The sequence below is a fragment of the Notolabrus celidotus genome, chromosome 5 (genome assembly GCF_009762535.1).
Source record: "Notolabrus celidotus isolate fNotCel1 chromosome 5, fNotCel1.pri, whole genome shotgun sequence".
Classification (NCBI taxonomy): Eukaryota; Metazoa; Chordata; class Actinopteri; order Labriformes; family Labridae; genus Notolabrus; species Notolabrus celidotus.
The window spans coordinates 32,973,948-32,994,957 of record NC_048276.1 but is presented as its reverse complement, the minus strand read 5'-3'; the positions used below and the strand labels follow the sequence as shown (position 1 = coordinate 32,994,957).

General features: G+C 39.4%; 2 protein-coding genes across 2 annotated transcripts in view; both read right to left on the bottom strand.

Moving 5' to 3' along the window:
- Positions 1 to 1,056: 1,056 nt before the first annotated feature.
- Positions 1,057 to 12,576, bottom strand: lrrc32 (leucine rich repeat containing 32). The gene is given in 4 exon segments (XM_034682878.1): positions 1,057 to 4,097; positions 6,347 to 6,440; positions 12,510 to 12,558; positions 12,561 to 12,576. Coding segments are annotated over 4 exon segments (2,001 nt in total). The 3' UTR covers positions 1,057 to 2,255.
- Positions 12,577 to 15,169: 2,593 nt separating this feature from the next.
- Positions 15,170 to 21,010, bottom strand: part of mpzl1l (myelin protein zero-like 1 like) — a 33,768-nt gene continuing 27,927 nt past the window's right edge. The window contains exon 6 of the mRNA XM_034683464.1: positions 15,170 to 19,905. Coding sequence (XP_034539355.1) covers positions 19,810 to 19,905 — 96 coding nt within the window. The 3' untranslated portion in view covers positions 15,170 to 19,809. The remainder of the gene's footprint in view (positions 19,906 to 21,010) is intronic.

Here is a 21,010-nt window from a genome sequence, read left to right as displayed (position 1 = left end):
AAGATTTTTAACATGCAGACTGAAAAGTGGTCTCAGTTTTCTTTTTCAACTCTCAACAAGAAAGCTAAGAGTTGAACATCAAGTTAAATGTTACCATAATGTGTTGAAGATAAGGAAACCAACAGAACCTCTTTCAAGACTCAGAACTTTAGATATGGGTTGATCATTCTGATAAGCACAGTGAACTTTAAACAGGCTGTAGTGAGTTCTGTTCTCACATAATTCAGTTTCACAAATAATCTCTCACACAGTGTTTCAGTGTAGAAAATTTCATTTGGTTGAAAATGTTGCATACATCGTGTATCAAAACATCACACTTACACTCACTTACAAACCAGCTCAACTTGTAGATGATGAAAACATTTAAAAATAATAGAGACTTAATTTATTGAATCATGAGAACCTGTGTATCCCAGTGTCGCCCACCACAATACAGCACTGGATTTCATATTCATTCATGAAAAGACATACGGTGTACTCTTCTGTGCACTGCACCTCTGTATCAGAGAATCACAGCTATTCATGTTAGTGCTTTGAACTTCAGCACTTCACTTTATTTGGAAACATTTAAAAATGTCTAGCTTTCATTTGAAGTACAAAAAACATGAATTTCTTAGTGTTAACAGTCACAGATACATTCACACAAACAAAGGACATCTAAAGTGCAAACCACATAAAGGGCAAAGGGACGGCTTGGGTTGCTTGATAAAATCTGACTCTTTACCTTCACATACTTCATTAACTGTACTTCATCATCTGTGAATAGAACATTCTGTTCGGTGACCTTTTGTAGTGTTCTTTATTTTTAGCTTAAAGTAAATCCCCCCCGCCCCTCAGATGTCACCAAGAGAAGACCTGCTCCTTAAATCTGTTTTTTCTTTATCTCATTCAACCTCAGAGATAGAAGTTCAACCTTTTGGAAAACATGCTTATGCATATCTTGTTTGAGGACGGTTACACAAGATTGATAATGCTGTTCTGGCTTTAATATAAACACTACAGCTAGCTTAGCTCTCACTTAAGCTCAGTAACTGGCAAAGAAAAAACAACACACTGTGGTTTTACATGTATCTTTATTGCATCAGAATGCTTCCTGGCTAGGTGTAGTAACTTCCTGAATTTACTGTGTTACTGCTTTTGGATGCAACAATCAATATTTACAGTGGTTTAGTTAGCTTTATGAGGGGTAGTGGGGTGGATTTGATCACCTTTGGACAGAGCCCAGCTAGTTGTTTCCCCCTTTTGCTAGTCTCTATGCTAAGCTAAATCTAGCTAAGTCAAACACCAGCTGCCTGTAGCTTCGTATTTAGTAAATGGTATCATTTTTCCTGCAGATAAGCATGTTTCCCAGCCGGTTAAAGCTTGTCTTTAACATTGTATTGCTTCATTTCCATTTTAAAGTGTTGTAGTGTTAACCTTCCTTTTACATTCATTATATTGGTGGAAATTACACAGCTTGAACCACACTGGTAACGCCCTTGCTTTAAGTTGCAGTTCCTTAAATGGCCTCAAGATGCATAGAAGTAAGAATGACGTCCTTTTAAAAGTCCAAACTTCTCTTTTTGAATTCAAACACAGAAGAAGTTCTTGTTCAAAAGTACTGTCTTCACTTTTGGAATATCTGGCACTGATGTTCTTTGACTCACTGTATCTCAGCCATTCAGTTTGCCATAGTTCACCATTCAACCAGCCCTCATCCTCTTCTTTATTATTCACACTAGTAGTGAGGTAACAATGATGAACCCATATTCCAAGCCAGCACACAAGTTTGGGACCTGAAATGGTGACACCTTGACTGATAAGTTGGACCACTCTTGGCTACCCAACAGGGCCAGCTAATGCTATCCTCAGTTTCCATTATTGCCCAACACTGGTTGGCCCAAATGGATCAATAATGAGCTTTTTATTGGCTCCATACACAGCCCATTTTAGGAATGTAGCCTCTTGGACCCATTTCTAAATCATCATGTTCATGTCTAGATGGTGTGCCCATTTCTAGCTGATGGATATTCCACTGAGTTGACGTGTAGGCCCCAACAACAGCCCACCTCAGAGGCAGCACTGAGTCCAGTTTAGGCTAAATAAGCCGTTCTTGGATGCGTTGGTTTGGTCAAGGCTTCTTATTGTCCACATCGCAGGCTTGAAAAGCTAGACCATCAGGGTTTTTAAAACCCCTCAACCTTCATGTGAAAAGATACTTGAAAAGTCTTAGATATTGATCCTTCATGGTCCTACATGTGCACTGTTCATTCACATTATGCGCTGAAGTTTCGGTTGGGCTTTCGTTTCCTCGACTGGCAACACTTGATCAGCAGTCCAAGGACAATCAGCACAAGTAACACTGTCAATACAACAGCAGTGACATAGTTCTGTGTGCTCGGTCTCTGACACATTTCCTCTGTCACCTTAATAATGTTTACCGGCTCCGAATAGTCCTCAAGAATGCAGGTCACAGTCTCGATGTCGGGAATTACCAAAGGTGAGTTCTGGACCATCTGCAGGAAGGCGATGTTGCTGCAGCAGCTCAGAGGGTTTGAGCCCATGTAGAGTGTTTTTAGTGAGTGCTCCAGAGCGAGCATGGTGCTGGGCTCCAGGGTCACCAGGTTGTTGTTTTGCAGGTTTAACGACTCAATGGAGGACTCTTTGTTCCATGTAGGGAGAGTGGTCAACTGGTTGGTGGACAGGTCTATGTGTTTGAGACTCGTCAGCGATGACAGGTCTGTGTTTAGACTGGAAATGTTGTTTTCCCTCAGTAGCAGGTGAACCAGGGAGCTCTCCAAACCAGAAAAGGAGTCTTTGTCCATGTCTAAACCGGGGTTCAGAGACAAGTCCAGTAACTTCAGAGGGGTGTTAGCAAACGCATTCGAAGGAAGAGCCTGCAGGTTGTTTTCAGAGAGGTACAGGAACTGCAAGTTTGTTATGGAAGAAAAGGAGACACACTCTGGAGGATTCTCCTGGTTTTGGTCTGCGTCACAGATTTCTAGATCATTCTCTTGGAGGTACAGGTGTTTGATACTTGGAAGTCTTTGAAATATTTGATGGTCCAAGATGGTGAGGTCATTTCCCTGCAAGTGCAGCTCTTCCAGTGAGGGCATAGAGCTTTCCCCAAATGTCAGACTCTGCAGTGAATTAAAGCTGAGGTTGATGATCTTCACCGTCTGCAGGAGAGCTTCATTAGTGATAGCAAATGAGCTAATACAGTTGTTGCTCACATTCAGGACCTCCAGGGAGGCCATGCAGTAAAAAAATGACTCAGGGATGACTTTTAGTTGGTTGTAACTCAGGTCCAAGTATTTCAGGTGATAAAGAAAAACAGTTGAGCTTCTGTCAGGACTACCTGTGACGTTGAGGCTTTGAAGCCGGTTTCGTGAAACGTCCAGGTGTTGTAGAATGTTGTTTCTTGGCAGCAGAGGAAAGTAGTGCATTTTGTTTTCACTCAGATCAAGGAACTGAAGTCTGTAAGGATCTGGTGAGCTTATGCTTTGGAAAAACTCTAAGCTGTTCTTGCTGAGGCTGAGAACTTCTAAATTGCACAAATTAAAGTCTGTGATGCATGTGATCGAGTTCTTGGACAAGTCGAGTTCAGCCAGATGATCCAAAGAGTCAAACGCTCCGTCTTCAATCTCCAGGATGACGTTGTTGTGGAGGCTGATTTTTTTTAGGGACAAGGATCCGCTGAAAGTATCTTGAGCTATTTTGGTGATGCTGTTGCCGCTGAGAGAAAGGTTTGCCAGTGATGGAGAATCAGCCAGAAAATAGTCGGACATTCCTGTGTAGAGCCCGTTGCTCGAAAGATCAAGTGACTCAACAGCTGTAAGAGGCCCGATGTTGATTTTGGAGTGAGCGAAAACATTCAGATGATTCCTGGACAGATCTAAGACCTTTAGATCAGTCATGTTTTTGAAGAGCCCCGGCTGGATGAAGTGGATCTTGTTGGAGTGAAGGTTCAGGTGACGGAAGTCAGTGTGGTACGCCAGAGTTTCCTGGGTGAGATTTTGCACCTGGTTACGGGAAAGGTCCAGCATTTGGACGCCATGAGGAAGGTTGACTGGGGCAGTTCTCAGGTTTAGATTGCTGCAAAACACATCCATCTGGACCTACGAACAAAGACAAAACACACAAGTCTGATTATGTCGGCATGCTGCCAGATATCCTGACCGAGATACAGTACAGAGCAAATGTTTAGAGCGTACGTGGAAGATCGTTTTATGAGTCAGTGTATCTATGGCATGTTCTTGGCAGCAAACAGTCCTCTGTGGTTAATGATGTCAAGCTTTTCTAACTGGAAAAACCTTCTTATCATGTTTTTTTCTCTTTGAGTTTATTCCAAACGTCAACCGCCATTAAAAGACTAATGATAAAGCTCTATTACTCAACCTCTTACAACAAAAGCAGCTCCTAAAGAGAGATTTTTCACTTTAAAGACAGCACACCTCCCAAATTTACCACCCAACCCACAGTTTTCGTCATCCTCTCCCTCCCTTTCCCCTGAATAGATGCAATAGTTTGAGTTATTAAGTGGAGTTTATAATCCAAACCATATGCCCAGAGACCACCTTGTCCAAAAACAGCTCATAAAACTGTCTCCTCCTCTGTTTTCTCTCCGAGACTATCAGGGGCTTCTTGGCATAGTTGTGGTGGCCTGAAAGCGGCATTCCTTGTTGCGTACAAGTAAACAAACACATTGATTTATTCAAGAACTACTGCAGGGCAAACATCTTGTGTCTGTTATGACACCGAGGAACAAATCCGGCCTTTTCTTTGTAGAGTAACACCAGAAAAAGCAGATGAAGCCTTTTCCCCGTGACTTGAGCTCATAGCAGCGATGTTATCAGAGATGTAAATACAGCCTGTGTGAGGTGCAACTGCTTACATTCCTTCAAACTCTGATCTGAAACCTTTGTTTACAGCAGCTGATACACGTGTGCATTGGTTTGCATCATATTAGGTCATTGAAATACTGGAGCAAATAACTGAATGTCCAATGGAAGATTCAGCAATATGTTTTAATCATGGTAAACTTTTTATACTGGACCTAATCATTCAAACATTGCTGTACGATTATATTTTAGCGACCTGGATAATTCAGACTTTCTCATCTGATAGTTTTTTCTTCTGAGATCCAGAGAGTCAAAAACATTTTATATAGAGTGGAATTTTTAAAACCTAACGGACAGAAACTGTTAATAAACCTTGTTCTGTCTGCAGCCCACCCGAAGCGCTCTCACCAGACAGCCCGCTGTGTTAACGTCTAGACACATAAAACGGTATAAATGTGCATGAGTACGAGTAAATCAAGTGTAAATCGCAGCAGAGAGCACAAAATGTACAAAGTTAAAAGTTAGGAGGTAGAAAGATGTGCAGCACTTTGACAGAAGTAAAGTAAAATGATTTAAAGTTTGATTAAATGAAGTAAGACCTCAGCAGCATCTCATTTCAGCATTGAGGACTCATCTTAGTGCTAGTTCAATGACTAGGTTGACTTGAAAATATGCTCGACTATCAGAGCTGGGATCTTTACTTAATGAAACAGTGCAGATCTTATCTTTGTGATTTAAAATAATTGAAGGAAACGCAGATAAAAATATATTATGATGGACAAATGTTGAAACTTGATCATAAATCAGACTCTAAGCTTGACTTCAGTTTGCAGAGTTGGCAAACTGCATCAGTTTACTTGGCGTGGTGTACAACACTTCTATCACAGCACAGAGATGAGTGTAAATGATGAAACCTCTTACACATCCACTACAGCACGACTTTGACTCAGTCTGTCAACACTGACTGCTGGTCACTACGGTGATTCAAAGTGAGGTAACTTCAACACTCTTCTGTTTGTCTGCATCTCTTTCTTGGGAAATAAAATGTAACTTTTCCAGTTTTTAACATCACAAGAAGAGGAAATATAGCAGACTAATGTTATCAAAAGTAATACATGATTCACCAGAAACTCCTAGGAAAATAAGTCATAGTCACTGACAGTTCCAGTTTTTTCTTCCAGAGAAGTCGAATAATGTCTCAGTGTCTAAATATTAAAAGCTTACAGGTCTGACTGCAGCACAGTTCAAGAGCTTAAGATAATAAACCAGATGTGCTCAGGTTAAAAGCTTTAAAATAAACCATCTTCTTGAAGAAAATCTGAAAATACCTCCAGCACCTGAAGGCCGCCGGCAACCAATGAAAACAAACTCAGAGCAGATGAATAAACACACATTTCGATGTGTTTCCAACCATACATGTGAAGGATGAGCTCAGAGGATGCCGTAGAATAAGAAAAATCTCTTTGTAATGTCAGAAAGTCAGGACTCAAACTCTCACAGACATTAATTCATCAGGCTCTACTCACCACTTGGCATCCTGGGAGTTGGCGAGGAGGGCGTGCGTTTGCTGCCACGCAGCTGACCAACAGCGGGAAGAGCAGCTGGACGGCGGCCATGGTGCTGCAGCAGAGAGGGAGAGAGATCCAGAGAGCTCCAGTTAGAGAGCCATGAGCGCAGGAAGCGTGCTGTAGGTGATATGATGTGAAAAGGGAAGGAAGAGGGAAGCGGCCCTACCTACTGTGAGACAGGCTGACCTATGACAGAGCTATTTATGCCTTCAGATACAGAAGGGGCTTTTTGTTAGCTGCATGCTCCAACACTTCTCTTCTATAAAGGCTGCATTTAGCTGCAGAACTGAACCCATACTGAGGAAGAATGACTAAGCAGAGAGGCTTCACCTGATTCTGAGGAAATGTGCTGAATTGTGTAGAGGTTATTGTTTTGAAACAGAAAGAAATGATTGTTTGTTCGGCCTTTATGAGTCGTTTTTTTTACGAGTTATGTGCCTCATTATTTTGCAGGAACTTGCAGAAATGTTTCCTGATTGGTTCCCCTGAGCAAAACAAAACAACATGCAACCACTCAGCACAGACAATGTGGGAGTAATTAGCATCGCGGTGATGGTAAGCACCCAAGAGGAGGATTAAAAAGGGGAAATTTAGGTGAAAATAAAGAGGTACCTTAGAGTGTCTGCAGGTTTTTAAAGTAGAACGAAGAGTTGTTGTTCTAAAAGTTAAACGTCTGTTTGTTTAAGAGTTAAAAACTGTGACTCTTCCTCCAAACTTTCACTGAAGATCTAAACATGCAAATTAAATAAATTCATCACAGCGATCTTGTGATGTTTGCTGAGTCTCAGCCGATGAAAAGCATGTGTAGCTGCTTCAAACACAGACGCATCATGCATTCAGTGAAACAGACCAGCATCTGGATGTCCACGTGAACCACACATTTAAATATGGAGCAAATTTCTGTTCAGTTAGCACTTTAAAAATCAGCCAATTAACTTTTAAATCTTCTTTTCTGAAGAGCTTTTTAATTCCCTAGAAAGTCGAGAAATAAATGAATCACACAAGAACACTTGAGTGAGGAGTTTTTTTCTGGTTTTGATGATAGAGATTTATGGTGAGTGATGTAAAGGACGAGGTCAGCAAAGAGATACAGGGGGCGCCAAAATCAAGATTACTCAAAAGTTCCTCACAGGAGCTTTAAAGATTTGATAACCTGATAAAACATTGTGGTCATCAATCATCGAGAGATCGGTCTGTCCTGTTTTCTCAGCAGGTTTCTGTTCATGTTCAGAATCAGTCCGGCTCTGTTCGAGGTAAAAAGAAGTTGGTCTTGCCTAATGTTTGCCATGTAGATGTTTAGACATAACAATTAAACACTGTCACCCTCGACAGTCAACTCGAAAATGACTGTAGGTCTGAAATGCTGATCACATGTTGCTCTATGCTGTAGCTCATCCACCCAACACTAGCCAGGTTTGTAGCTCTGGTTAAGGACATCTGCTGTATTTTTATAATGCTCTACAACCTAGATGTAAACAAGCACAGGCAACAGAAGTCATCTGGTAGCTTTATGTGGTTTATTAGTATGTTGATCTAGAAAATGGAGATAAAGTTGTATGTTTGGCTGTGTCTGATTAAACTGACATATAACTACTCGACCAGAGGAACCTGCACAGGCATGAGGACGCTAACCTGTGAGGAGGACTGAAGGCTGGTGGTACAAGCTCTGCTAACCTTAGCCACACTCCGCAAACCAGTTTGACATTGATTAGTCACAAACTCTGTGATTTCATGTTTATCCGTTTCTTAAATTTCAGAAACAGTTGAAACGCTCAGGACGCGGCGCTTCAGATCATTTCTCATAATGCTTTTTGAGTAAAGTGTCCTGAGATAACTTTTGTCACACTTTGACATTTTCTAACCAAACAATGATAAAGGAAGATCAATAGTAGTGCTGTGTCTTCAACAGGACATTGTCTTCCAGGCGAAGTTTTGAGGTACTTTCCTTGAGGTTTTCAGTTTCATATAACCTGAAATCCTCTAAATTTCAGAGGGAAATGTGTGTGGTTTTAACTGATTTATTTTCAGAGTAAGATATTAAATCAAAAGAACATTGTCCCTGATTTAAAAAAGGCTTTTCAACCTTTTTTCCCACAAAACAGTAATGATCTAGTTAGTCACTTTCACATGTTTGTAGTTTTCCCTGCAAACCTCTCACATGGTTTCTATTTGAACATCTCTGTGAGGCCTGAAGAAGTTAGAGTCTGTTATTCCACAAAAAAACAGAGAACAGAGAAACATCCAGAATAAGGACAACACATATTTGAAGCTTAGTTCAGTTATTACTTTTCTCCTCTGAGAAGCCTCAGGCTTAACTTGTGATCGTCTGCAGGGGGCCGAGTCTTAGAGATGGAAACACTGGACCTAACATAGAGATAAACTGGCTCCATCAGATAAAGGGTGCTCACACAAAGCTGCATTGACTATATTAATATAGAAAGATAGAAAAATAAACACAGTGTGTAACAAATACTTTCTATTTAATTTCCTGCTGAACTTTGAGGTGCTGATCATGAAACAGCCTCACTACACAAGCTGAGATTTGGTTTCTGTGATTAACTTAAAGTGTTTAAACAAATACGTGAACTTTTGTGCTACAGTCCTATAAATCCTATGCTCTTTGTTTTATTTTTTGTTGAGTAATAACACAGGGTTGTTAATTATTTAGTTATATTTTTGGAGTCAGTAATTATTTCTATACAACATGATGAGGATAACATTATGAATTACGCTGTTAAAAGAATGACATGTTTATATGTCAGTTTATTTAGAGTGCTGCACTGACCTCACAGTCGCTGATCAGGTTTGTCCAGAGATAACGTGCAGGTTTGTTTGTTTGTTGTTGTTGTTTTTTCCAACCTCCAATCAGTTGGTTGATAAGTGGCTTAATTTCCTTAACATAGTTTTTCTTTGGTTAATAAAGCCTGAGTGATAACTGTTTTTACTGCGGCACTGTTTGATTTGTAATTGAACATTTTGCTGTCAGAAATTAGAATACAGATTAATCAAAGCTTTGTGTTTGAAGAGGAGGACTGAGGGGAAATACTTTTTTTCCTCTGCAGTCTAACAATTTAATGACAGCTGATTTTGAGTGAGCAAAATCTTCTTGATACGTTTCCTGAAACAAGACTTATTCAAGGAAACATTTAAAAGTTTTGCTTTCTGCATTAACAGACTTCATATCTCATCACAATCAATGGAGCTCGTATTTTAACTTCTTATCTAATGAGATCTGTCAGGTCAATGCAGCTGTTGACCGTAAATGACTCAAATACACTGTGAATATTTGACTGTACATGCAGGAAAAAACTTCATTTAATTTTGTAAAAATCTTGTATCCATGTGCCATCATCGTTGAGCCATTCACACTTTCATGCCTCTAAGTTTTCTAAATCTAAAATGAATTTTCCTTGATGAGTATTAATGTACTTAATGTGAGGAAGACTCATCTAAAATCCTTTCCCACACCACATGTGATGTAAAATATTCTCCACTAACCTGTGATATTACAGACTTTTGTCCTTTCACTTTTAAAAATCACTTTTACTTCTCAAAGGGACGATTCCTTTTCCACTGTTGTATTTTAACTTAAATAGAGGATCTGAGTTCTTGCTCCACCTCTGCAGCATGTGAACATGCACACACACTCCAGCAAGCTGCCCCCACAGTCCAGTCCAAGCTCTCCTTAAACACCCAAACATGCAGCACCAACAGTTGAACATGTACCTCACTTTCAGCAGATGACTGATCTTCACAGAGCCTTCTGACCTTGCTGATTTCACATCCTCAGCGCTCACACCCGCCCACTCACAGATCGATAGTAACCGAGCAAACACAGCAAAGCCAAACGCTCCTCTCAGCTGACTCTCCCCTCCACCTCGCTCCACTCCGGCTGCTGTCCAGCCATCACATCCTGTGAGAATATCCTGCATCCCCCCTCCCACTGTGTGCAGGGAAATGCCTTATAAGGGGGTGGGGAAGTCCAGTTTTATGCTCCACTTGGAGGACACTCATCCCACCTACTCCCCCCCTCCAAACATCCCTCTATTAATCCTAAATTTGGATGATTTCTTGGGGAATAGTTTGGATGTTCTCATGCACCAAACTACACTTGGAATTCGGAGTATTTAAACATTTTGGACCACAGGGCCAAGAGTTCAGACATACTGAAATCTGTGTATGTTTTCTTCATTTTACAACCTTTTATGGATGAACTTAAGGAAAGAAAGAATGTGTCGGTGCCTCACATTCAACCCAGAGCAGGAAAACGTCATCAGAGGCTACTGATGGGCTTATAAAAAGAAACTTATCAGACACATGTGGGGGTGTTGAAAAGTCACACATCCTTTTCCAGACTGTGGGAGTGAGTTGGATTTGTCATGTGGCTTTTCTTTGCTTCATCAAACGGTAAACAAACAGAAGTGTAACTATAATGAGAAGGAGCGCTCTGCATGTACGGATGATTTGAGTGAATGGAGACGAGTCAGTGAAACTTTCTCTGCCTTAAAGTCATCACTGTAACTGTGAGGACTCAAGGGTGATGGGGTTTACCTGTTCTCCTTAAGTTTATTCAAATTCTGCTTTTGATATATTATTAATAATCTATTCTAAGATGTTTTGAAGCACTTTGTAACTTTAAGAAAAGTGCATTATGGCGCTTTAAACGTGCGCCCCATGTACAGAAGCTACAGTCCTCATAGCATTTCAACCTTTGGCTCTTTCTTCACAGTTTTCTCCTCTATCCACCGTCCTGTCTCTAAAAGTAACGGCATGAAAGACTTCAAATTAATCTTAGAAGTGAAGTGCTTCATAAATAACTCTCCTGTTTTTAAGGTGAATCCGCTTTAATGTGGGAATTTTCTCACGACTGGCTGAACCGAAGCTATGAGCAAGGTGTCTTTACAGAGACAGCTGGTTTTGTGAGTTGTTGAGAAGAAAGTACGATGCTATCAAACTTCTTTTTTAGGTTTATCTTTTAGGCATTTTTTATTTTATTAGACAGTACAGCTGAAGAGAAAAGGGAAACGTGGGGGGTGCCGAGAGTGGAGGACATGTGAGGCTGCTGCAACGAGGACTATTGCCTCTGTATGTGTTGCATGCTTAACTTGCCAGGTCAACGGGCGCCCCGTTAGAAAACGTATGACACTTATTTACAGAAAGACACAGCGATATAAAGCTGCAGCTAAAGCTCCTCTATGGAATTTGGGTTTGTGTTGATTTCGGCGTCAAAGCGGTACCTCTCATCTCTATCTCTGATTTTGCTCCGTCCAAATCCCTCACTGTGAATTCAGATGTTTCTGCAGTGTGTGGTTCATCACTTAGTCTGCAGCAGCATTTTCAGACATTAATAAATGCACTGAGTAAAAAACAAAAGGTCTTGTGGCTGATGGTTTTGTTTGTTTTAGAGGCGTCAGTATACATCTTGGTCTGTTTAAGGAGCTTTAACTACCCACACTCCTGCTACATAGATTTTGCAAACAATTTATTTTTAAAGAATTAGAAATGTCAGGGTGAACTTGAGAGAAATTGAGTTAAAAATATGAAAACAACAACACGAGTTCATGAGTTGTGACCAAAAGTACTCCAAGTGGCCTTGATCTTTGACCTTTGACAGAAAAAGGTGTCATCATTTATCCTACAGCACAAGAGGCACAACATCCTCTCCTTCTGAGGTGACCTGCTCACATAAAGGGGACTTTAAGGTGTTCTCACAGACAACACAAAAAATGTCGACTGTGACTGATTGATGTTGCATAGTTGCAATGAAAATGTTAAACTCTGCGACTTCAGAAAGTTCAAAAATGAAAAAGCAAAAATAAAATCCATTGAAGCTCCAAAATTTTACTTTTTTTTTTTGTTCTTTTCATTACTAAACTTCTTGCATTGGTCATAAAATCAAGGATGTAACTCAGTAAAGCTGTCAAAAAAAAGTCCAGGAAGAGGTACAAAAACATACTTAGATTTCACTTAAACATAAAGCTTAACAAATATCATTAGAAATATGTTTGCACCCTCACCAATACATACATATTAAATGATTTATCTCCTTTTTAAAGAGAATCTGAGAGAATTAATCAAATACCCCTGTCAACAAGTGGAGAAGAAGAAACAGAAGTCTTACCTGCTCTCTTCTTCTGCAGAGTGGTGCTCATTTGCTGCAGGTTTGGTTTCACATTCTCATCCTTCATTATGTTTATTAGTGGTGTCATGTGTTGTTTACATGTCCTAACACACACACACACATATACACACACATATACACACACACACACACACACACACTCATGGCTTCATATTACAATTAAAGCACACCACATGATGCTCACAGCTTCCTCTGGGGATTGTCCCCACTTTTATTCCCCGGGAATCCCAGACTTTCTGTTTCCTTTTCCTCCAGCTCAGCTCGACTGAAAGGTGTGAGGAGGGTTTGTGTCGTCTGTTTATTTCCTGGAGGGACACAGTGAGATCAGTCGGATTATTTTCCACATTCATCAGTAATTTAATGATAGGAGAGAGGAGGGGTGCTGACATGAAGACGTTTGTGTGGTTTAGAGTCTTTTAAGTCCTCCTCTGGATCAACACTGCCCCCTGCTGCTCACAGGCAAACACTGCAGCTTTTATTGTTCTCAGATGTTTTAATTCATCAGAGGTGGAACAGAGATCATTACATCTTCTTAAAAAGAGAGATTGACATCATTATAAGGCACCAGTACTTTACTTGATTGCTGTTTTCTTTTTCTTGTACTTTTTTGCTCAACTGAAAAATACTTTTGCCTTCAGTTCAAATGAAAATGAGCAGAAACTGCTTTAATTGGCACAAATATTGATTACTTCAGGAATTTGAATACAGAATCATTATTTCTGTATGTTTACAGCATCACTAATCTGGAGGTGTACTGCTTTTATATTTAAACTGTATACAGGTCATTTGAGGTTCTGGTGACTCGACAGTGAGTTGGAATTGGGCAGAGCTGGGATGTGAGAGATAACAGACCCTGGGAACCGCTGCAATAAAAACAAAGAACAAAGGAAGCTGCAGTTTGTGACACGTATGTGCTACAAAATAAAACATTTTTGAAGGTGAGTTTACAAAGGGTTCTTAGAGGTCTCCAGCTTAAGAACTTTGTTTTTTTTTTGTTTTTGTTTTTTTCTCTTGTCTGCATATATATTTCTGGTTTGTGTCACGTTTGTCACAAACTGTCAAATATTCATGCAATTTATTCTTGCAGCAAAAGAAAAGAAAGAAAACCTTTTTCTTCTGTGCTTGTGACTGTGTGCATGCAACCATCACCATCCCTCTTAGAACTCTGGCCTATCTTTTATTGGCAGCTAATATCATGTTCTGTAAAAGAGGGCGTGCACACCTAGGTGGGCCAAAAAATAAATAAATAAATAAGAGAAAGTGAAAGAAAGATTACATAAGAATATACAAAGGGACAGGGAGAGAGAAGGAGAGAGAGCTAGAACTTTGTTCTACAGGTGAAGTGGATGGGGAAGTCGAAGAGTCATCTATCTACTGGTAAAGAGGCTACAACAACATTTAGCTGAACACAAGTTACAGAAAGTTGCATGTGGTGATCCAGGTCCAACACAGACGGAGGTGTTGCAGAAAGCTGTACTTGAAATGATACCACTGTGTAATGTCAACACGCTTTTCAAAATGACGAGTGTGGTAGAGTCAGGTGCTTTTTTTTGTCCTACGTGTAATATAATGCATTCACAGTATCAACGAATGAGTGGAAAGGGAAACACTGGTTGGCAGAAAACAGTATGAGGCAGCACAGGGTGCATGATGTTTAAGATATCAGACCCTCACACTCACTTAAAGTGACTTCTACCTGCAGCTTCCTTTACACATCGGCTCATCATGATTTATTGTGTTAATTTTAACAAGAACATGGCAGGAAAAATGTGTCCGTTCACATGTGCACTCAACTGTGCCAAATTCCACCAGATCTGTGTCTGGTCCATCTCTGATCTGTCACATCACAGCATCTGATCTCTATTCTAGTCAGTGTGTTAACTTTCACTGGATCCGCTCCGTTGCGTTCCGGCTGCGTCTCTGATCCAGCACGCAGGAGGACGGATCAATCTCAACAGAGCAGATGGAGCGGGACAGGAAGTCAGGCACCCAAACAAAATAAAAACATCTGGTTAATTTTCAGGAGAGGAGGAGGAGAATCCTTGATGAAGTAATTACTGCGGGAAAATCTTGGTCACATGACTCCAGCTGTCCGGGCGGTCCTGCTCTGTGCTGCGTTCTGAAAATGCAGCTGGTGGGTGTTGGACAGACGAGAGAGCGCAGAGCCGGACCACAGCGGATCTGAGACAGACCAGACAGATCTGGTGGGAGTCTGATGCTAGCCTCAACAAGATCTAAAGAAATGTGTTATAATCTCTCCCCAAATCAAGTGTGTGCGGAAAAATATGAGTCACTAACCCAAAAATATTTTTGAACCAGGTGGTGATCATGTTAAATTCTGATGCAAAAATTGACATTTTGATAAGGGCTGTAATGAGGCTTGCTATGCTTTTGGGGCCAGCCCTCAAGTGCACACTCAAGGACGGGAGGTTATTTGCACTTCCCCATTGGCTTCATTTTTGAACACTGGAGGCTGCTGCTTGGTAAAAAAAATATATGACTCTTCAGAATCATACTAGCAGAAAGTTATTAATGGCATTTTTGTTTTACCTTTAATAACAATCAGCTTCAGAAGAGAAAAAACAAATTCATTAAAACATTCTGAGTTTGGTGAGAATAAAATAATCACAACACACACATTTAGTTGGCCAGGAATAAGTTTTATATAAAATTTGAACAGTGGATACAGAGGCGATATTATGTGTATAAAAAAATACATACAATAAAAGGAAAATAAATGAATCTTATCTTTTCTATTTGGAGCAGATGTTCAAGTTAGCTGATGAAATGTAAAAGGCACTAAATGTACAACATTCCAGTTTTAGAGACATTAAACAGAGGCCGAGGTCATTCCGAGATGAACCAAAATCAAAACAAAAAAAAATCACAGGGAATTTGTTGTCTTTGATATGCAAGACATAGTGCAGATTTTACAACATAACATACCAAACAATTCTCATCAACAAACATCTATTTACCATCAAAAACACTGAGCACGCACTTTAAGACTCGCCATGAGCGGAGTGAACACTCACTCGACACTTTAAGACATTGAACGCCGCGTGTGAGCTCAGCTCGGTCAAACTGTAAATCTTTCATAACTTATAGTTTACATCACTATTTCTACAACAGCACTAAACACTGCAACGAGTCACAATTAGAGCAAAGCGACCAGCAGTAAAGGTTTGGCAGTATCATACAGGTTGTTTTCTTTTTGATTTGGTGTATACATGGAAGTACATGCGAGCAAGGAAAACAAACAAAAAGCACACAAAAGGAAAAACAGATCTGGAAGACTACAGTGCCCGCATGTTGTGTCAGAGCCATCGTCAAAATGAATCCAATCTGAAAAATAAAGTAGTTATAAATGAAAAAAGAGGAGTGATCAGAGTAAATAAGTTATAACTCTCCATGCAGAGAGAGTTTCAAATAAGTTAAAGGATGACTGAACTTTTATAACTTCAGGGAACTGATCCAGCTTGTTGTGAACATTCATGACTTTAACCCTCTTAAACTAAAGACTGATGTGCAGCTCAGCTGGATTTTAATATTATTACTTTCATTAAAAGATAGCAAGATAAAAATTAACTCATGATACACTTGTACGAGTCCAACTGAGCTCCATCGGGTTACCTGCTCACTTTGCTGCAGTGATGCAGAGTTTGACCAGGTCACTCTTTAACAAGCCAACGTGCTCTAAATGAATTGTTGGCAAATATAAAAATCAAACATTTTTGAATCCTGAAGCTTTCATAACAACGAAACATTAAATGCTTAGCTTTAGCGAGTTAACACGTAACAAGCTAATCTCAGGATCACTGTAGGCACGCTAAGGCTGAATGCTAATTGTAAACAGTTGTAACAGATAGACATTTTAATACAGTTTGATTTCATTTGTTTCATTGTTTACCTGTCCACTGTGTGAACTCTACTATGAGGCTTTGAAACGGTTATTTTCATAGGCGACTGTTTACATGATGGGATCAAAAAGAAATTTTGAAAAACACTTCTATAATGATGACTGAGCTTTTCCGTGTCTGTGTGTGTGTGTTTTTTAACTTCTTTAACACTATGTTGTTCAGGTTTTTGCAGAACATTTCGTGTGAAAGCATTTCTTTTGGGTTTTTGCAGAATTATTTCAACCTGTTGAATTTTTTTGGACTTCTGAATTTGTTTGGAAGTTGTAGCCTGTTTTTTTTTCAAATGGAACCGTTCATGTTGTCTCAGCACATCAGTAAGTATTAACTTAAATTTGTTTCCAAATAATTATGATGTAGTGAAAAAAAGCTTGTTCTGCAGCCACCTAGTGGTCAAAAGATGACATGCAGATTTCATATTATTGCTATGTGAACTTGGGCAGTGAATCCTACGTTTTTGTAACAAATTCAAGTGTATATATTTTTTTCTTTTGGACACTTAATCAAGTAACAAAGATGAATTGGACCCATTTTGATTTGACAGGCTCAACACGCCCTGCAGGCACTGCACACTTTATGTTAGAGCATCAGGGGAGAAAATGAAGACAGAAAGATAAGACAAGAAGAACGCCCTCAACTCTTTAGACCTCTACAGCAATCTACTTTCCTTCCCTGGAAAGACTCCCACATCCACACCACACTGGAATGAGTTACAGTAAACAGCACTATATCTTACATGAGCAGGAAATATGTACAAATACTGGTCAACATGGAGATTTACTGCATTCAGAATCACAAAGCTGAAGCGGAAGATTTACGACATGTTTCAACACAGATACCATTCTCATAGGTTAGCGAGCCTTTGACAGACAAAACTGAAACATAAATTTGGCTTTTAAATGCTTCAAGACAACAGAAAGGATAAATTTGGAATGTGTTTTAAAGCTGAAAAGAACTTATCAAATATATTTGGCCCATTAGTTTTTGAAAAAAAACAAGCTTTACATGATACATGGATGAAATAAGGATGGATATGTTTGTAATTATGACTGTTATGTTAGTAAACTGCATGCAAACAGTGTATTTAGCATTTGTTCTGTCCAACAAATGAGAGCTCCCAGCTTTTGTAGAACATTTCACCTCAGTTGCACATTTTGTTAAATCATGCATATTTCAAAACTGCTCAAAACTAAAAGAACCGTCAGGTTACAACTACCGCAGCAAACTCTTTTATTCTTTCAAACCAAACAGGCAGGAAAACTTCTTGCAGCATGATGCAGAACACGAGAACCAAGGTTGCATTGCTCTCATGTTTTTATGCACTTCTTTTTTTTTAATGAAACCCGATTTGCAGAGCAACCGTCTCAAAGTAAGACTAAGTTGTGTTCCACTGAGGTGAAAATCAAACGGGAGGCAGTTTTTTTAATAAAGGTACCACAACAACATGCCAGAAGTCTACAGAAAACTGAAGCATTCACAGTAATACAATGTCAGACTAGCTGAAGAGTACCAACTTTAGTTCTTAGATGTCTTTAGAGCTGCATGCAAAGTTACTGAAGGCAATGTAAAACCTAACTCTATATTACACGCCTCTACAAAACAAGATCACTATGGAGGTGCCCTGATAGGGATATGAACGTTGGTGTCAGCAGGCTGCTGCACTGGTGGGGTTTAAATTCAAGCATGGTTTAGTTGGAATGTCACTGAAGCTTCGTACAGCCGCACAGTTAGTTAGAAAACAGTGTTCAGAGAAGTAGGCTCAAATGTGCCTTTCATTTAAGGAAGTGGAACACTGGACAGACTCTGTATAGATCTAGAGTAAGTTACTGCATTACATTTCAAACTCATGATTGAGAGTTTAGAAAGAGAATCAGAAAGTTTTGGTCAAATATTAAGACTTTGGCAGACTTTAACTGTTTTGTTGTTTTTATAATCGCCAAATTACCCCAGAGGTTAAGGGAACATTATGGGATAATGTAAGGCAGACAAACACATGTAGTTTACAGGTTAGCTTAGTGTGCATGCTAGGATAAAAAGTCACTTTCAATCTCTAGAGTCCGTGGCCTGTGTACAAGAAGTGGATGCAGCCACCGTGACGTCACTCATTGGTTGATTGATTACAGTTTCAAAGCTTTTGTTGCCTTGTTGGAGACGTCTACGTAAACATATCTGAATCAGAAGGCAGAGCTGGAAGGGAAGAAGAGCTGAGCAAACACTTAGGGCCTGTGTCCATTAACGGCCTTTTTTGGCCAACTTATGTACAACATTTCCTTGATAGAAGCAAATATTAATTATACAGAACAGACTAAACCATCAGTGAAGATAGAAACAGTTAGCACCGCTATGAAGCCCTCTGAAATCAAAGAACGCTGTCAGTTGACACAGGCCCTGAAGCTTGCATCAGCTCGGTTAGCAGAGTATCTGTAATTTTGTAACTGTGAGATCCGCTGGGATGCTCATTTTGGATAGAAAGGGCGAGGATAAAAATGAACAGCTGAAAACACAAAGTGTCTTTCAGAATAACCGAACAAATCATTTTAAGATCACAGCAGTGGAGGCCAAATCCTGAAGAATACTCTGCCTCGTCTGTTTTACTCCAAGTGGGACAATATTTTCAAAATGAACAAATTAACTCTTTAAAATAACATCAGTGAGGGGGAAAAGCCCGAGAAGACATTCGAGGCCGACATAAATCTGACTTGTTTAGCAACCAGTGGAGTCGCCCCCTGCTGCCTGATTGTAAAAACGCAGGTTTAAGGCACTTCTGTTATGACTTCACTTTTCAGACTTAGAAACTGCGTCCACTTCTTACACTCAGTCCACTTTTCTATCACTATCTAGTAATGAAAACTGAATTAGTGCCAACTAAGTTCAGCTATCGGTAGCTCTAAGTAGTGATGGTGGAAGGGAAACTGTTGAGTTTAGTGTCATATTAAATGAAATGAAGTTAAGAGTTATGTCACGTTTAGCCGGTGCAACAGCCTGCTGAATTTTTTGTAGGCACAAAAAACAAAGATTAAAATAAGTATTTTTACATGTCGAATGATTTCTGTGAAGGCATTTTTCTTTACTTTGAACCCTGTTTTGGAGAAAAATTTCAAGGCTGATGTGATGGCATATTATTGAGACCACTAAAGTGTTTCTTGCTTTTTTTCTCTTTACAATAAAGCACATGAAGACATCACTTTATCATAGAACGGTATCATGCTTTCAGAGGACAAAAGAGTTAAAATAAAAATGGAAACTGCACCAATTGCTGTCCCTGTTGACATATTCCCACCCCGTCCCAAGAGCAGCTAATAGAGAGGTCTGATACTTTACTGTGTGTTTTATTTATTTTTCTTTTGGTCCCCGGTCCCTCTTCAGTTTTTACGAATGTCAGCGTAGACCACAGGCTCCATCTTATGGAACGAGTTTCTGCTGCCTGAGTGATCCAACTGGGCGTATATCACCGGGCCCTGAAATAAAACCAGAAACAAATGTTAAACATCAGCGTGAGACAAAAACATACCCTGAAAATGTTGTTTCACAACTACACTGTTATTAAAAACAGACAGGTGGATTACAGTTTGATGGTTAAAGCTTTTCCAGTAGAGTCTTTTAATGACAGATTGGTTGGATTTGAATCGTAGGTTAAATTGACTTTTTTCAGCCTGATTAGTTGCGAACTTGAAAATGCAAATTCCCTTACTCTCACGTGTTCAGATCTCAAATGGTTAGATAAATACATTTATCCACCTGCAGAAACTAAAGTCTAACATTTTTTGTAATCTCAGTATGTCAGCAAAGAGAAACTTTATCTTCTCTCTCAAAAGGCAAACCCTAAACCTTTGGAGCATTGAGTTTCATGGTGTTGTTCTCTCTGAAGAGACGTACCCGTCTTTATACAATATCATGTTGTGTTGTGTCTGACTCCTGAAACACGCTGCAGCAGCTCCTTCACCCTTCAGACAACATCCTAATCTCTGTCTCTTTGTTTTTCTCGTCTTTTTAACCTTTATCAATCACTGAACTTATTTTGTCTGTTTCATCTTGTAAACTGTATTTCATTACACCTAGTAGCTTTTGTAGCTGTCATGTCAGAATATGTACCGTTTTGTGACTTTATCCCTTTGTCAATTTATCTTCAGGTTTTTATATTTGCTTTGTTTATTTGTCTTTTACTTGCCTCTGTAATTTCACTCAGTATTTTTGTAAATAAGTGGCACCCCTCAAGATTGATTGTGTTTATTTGTAAACAACACAACAAGAGTTAATCAGCTTTTTATAGCTTTTATTTTAGCACTGGACTGCATTATTGTAATCATTGTTTTAACAACATCTATGTATCATATTTTTACAGAGCTTTCTATTTATTCATTTATTTATTTTTTTTACTTTAACTGATTTTTAATTTCTTTTCTTTTCTTAATGTATTGTTTTTATTTGATTTGGAAGTATTTTTTTATGATCACCATCTTCTATATGTTTTATTATTTTACAATTTCTGTTGTTCCCTGTCTATCCGTCCCTTTGTGATGAACTTTGGGCAGCATGCTTGAATGTATGAAAGGTGCGACTGTA